The sequence below is a fragment of the Clupea harengus genome, chromosome 23 (genome assembly GCF_900700415.2).
Source record: "Clupea harengus chromosome 23, Ch_v2.0.2, whole genome shotgun sequence".
Classification (NCBI taxonomy): Eukaryota; Metazoa; Chordata; class Actinopteri; order Clupeiformes; family Clupeidae; genus Clupea; species Clupea harengus.
Genome location: NC_045174.1, coordinates 16,913,301 through 16,915,800, shown reverse-complemented (window position 1 = coordinate 16,915,800; position 2,500 = coordinate 16,913,301). Strand labels below are relative to the sequence as shown.

Below are 2,500 nucleotides of genomic sequence, written 5' to 3'. Positions count from 1 at the left end.
AACCTCACACACACACAGACTCAAACACATACATAGACATGCACACACACACACATCCATAACACACACATACAACCTCACACAGACACAGACACAAACACATAGATAGACATACACGCACACACACACACACACACACACACAGACACAGACACAAACACATACACATACACATACACACACACACCGCACACACACACACACACTTTGAGGGCCAGACCACCCAGTGTTTCCCAGTGCCCCCTCTCTTTAATGCGCTGAGTGGTTGAGTGGCAGCAGCAGACCTCAGCGCCTGCTTAAGCCCCCTCCCCAGACCCACCTCAGCAATTACACTGGCTTACTGTTTCCCCCACTCGCCATCATTAGCAGAAATTAGGCTGACTGACAGGGTGTGTGTGTGTGTGTGTGTGTGTGTGTGTGTGTGTGTGTGTGTGTGTGTGTTTGTGTGTGTGTGCGTGTGCGTGTGTCTGTGTGTGTGTTTATGTGTTTGTGTGTGCTGTCACTTGTCTCTGTATGTATGTGTGACTCTGTGTGTGTGTGTGTGTGTGTGTGTGTGTGTGTGTCTGTGTGTGTGTGTGTGTGTGTGTGTGCGAACATAAACTCATTTTTGTGTTTGTGTTTATGTGTTTGTGTGTGCTGTCACTTGTCTCTGTATGTATGTGTGACTCTCTCTGTGTGTGTCTGTGTGTGTGTGTGTGTGTTGTAGGAAAGAGGAGACCTCTCGTAGTCCTGCTCGTCGAGGGCCTGGTCGCCCACGGAAACGCAAGTCTGGTTCCAGTGTTCCCGCTGAGCTTCCCAAAAGGGTCAAGTGAGTGTCCCACACACACACACACACACACACACACACACACACACACACACACACACACATACACACAAATGCACACAGCCAAAATTATCTGTCACACTGGGCGTAAACACTTCATAATGAAAATATGAGCCTTTTTGTATCACTGTGGAAGGGAATATGTGTGTGTGTGTGTGTGTGTGTGTGTGTGTGTGTGTGTGTGTGTGTGTGTGTGTGTGTGTGTGTGTGTGTGTGTGTGTGTGTGACGTATATTGCTGTGGAAGGGAATGACTCTATGACAGGGAAGCAGAGTGAGAGAGAGATAGAATGAAAGAGAGAGGGATGTTGAATAAATGTAATGTAAATGTAAAATGTACGGTTGCAGAAACATATGCCTGGGAGTCATTGACAGAGAGAACACATGAGAAAGACTGGTCTGTGTGTGTGTGTGTGTGTGTGTGTGTGAGAGAGAGAGAGAGAGAGAGAGTGTGTAAAAAGAGAGAGGGAATGAAAGAGACAGAGAGGTCGGCTTTTGTCTGCTGATTAAATTAATAGTAAAATCAGGCCTGGTGAAAACCTGTGTGTGTGTGTGTGTGTGTGTGCCTGGTGAGAACCTATGCTATCCAGGGTTAAAAGAAATTAGTCGTTTTAAAAGGACTCATAACCTCCAGCCTTAACCCTTTTAATTTGATTATAAGGCTGTCACTATGTCAGAACCCTTTGTGTGTGTGTGTGTGTGTGTGTGTGTGTGTGTGTGTGTGTGTGTGTGTGTGTGCACGCCATGATGCTGCTTGCACATCTGGCATTTTTATGTGCATATTTTATTTTACTTTGTACTGCATATTGTGCATATTTTGGTTGTCTTTTATGTATGTGTTTGTGTTGCTGTTGAGAGTGGTTGCGTGTGTGTGTGTGTGTGTGTGTGTGTGTGTGTGTGTGTGTGTGTGTGTGTGTGTGTGTGTGTGTGTGTAAGATTGTAAGTGTGAACACAAGTGTTTGTGTTACGTCTGCACATTCTGAGTTAAACAGAGGTTGTGGTGGGGGGTGGGGTGAGGTCACAGACACCCATTGACTTTGTGCAAATGACGCTGGAAATCTCCTATTAGTTTAAACGGAGGACTTTTAAGAGCTTAATCAGCACGCGTCGTTGGTCATTAATCATATTTATAACTCCCATTGATTATCCGGGAAATTCTGTGGCTCCTCCTTGCCCCAGCCGCGCGAGTGCCCGATGTTTAATATGATAAAACGTCGGTGCCGTCGGCGTCCGGCCCGCCTCGACAAAGTCGGCCGCATAAAGTCGTCACAGTGATGAATGTGTTTATTCCCGCCAGACACACCTTTGACGATGTCGGGGCGACGGGCGTTTTGATAAACTCGAGTCGAGTTGCCGCTTCGCCCGCTCGTAGTTGATTAAGCGAAGTTGATGTTGTTGTTGTGTTTTTTTTTTTTTTCTTTCATTTTCATTTAATTAATTATCATGAGGCTGTGGCTGATTAGTCTCTCGTTAATGAAGAGCCGTGTTTTTGATCTTAATTGCATGTGCGTTACCCAACCCTGCATTTATCCCTGCCATTAACAGGGACCCATGGGCTGCTCAGACTAATGACAACCCAGTGAGTCTCCCACTACCTATTAATTCCTATTTACCAGCTAGAATAAAAGCCCCCCCCTTACAACATATTGCATATCTACCCCCCCCCCCCCTCCCGC

At 46.2% G+C, this 2,500-nt stretch overlaps 1 protein-coding gene across 1 annotated transcript in view; it reads left to right on the top strand.

Moving 5' to 3' along the window:
* bahcc1b (BAH domain and coiled-coil containing 1b) overlaps window positions 1–2,500 on the top strand; it is a 123,981-nt gene that overhangs the window by 105,645 nt on the left and 15,836 nt on the right. Inside the window, exon 14 of the mRNA XM_042703370.1 lies at window positions 707–808. Coding sequence (XP_042559304.1) covers window positions 707–808 — 102 coding nt within the window. The remainder of the gene's footprint in view (window positions 1–706; window positions 809–2,500) is intronic.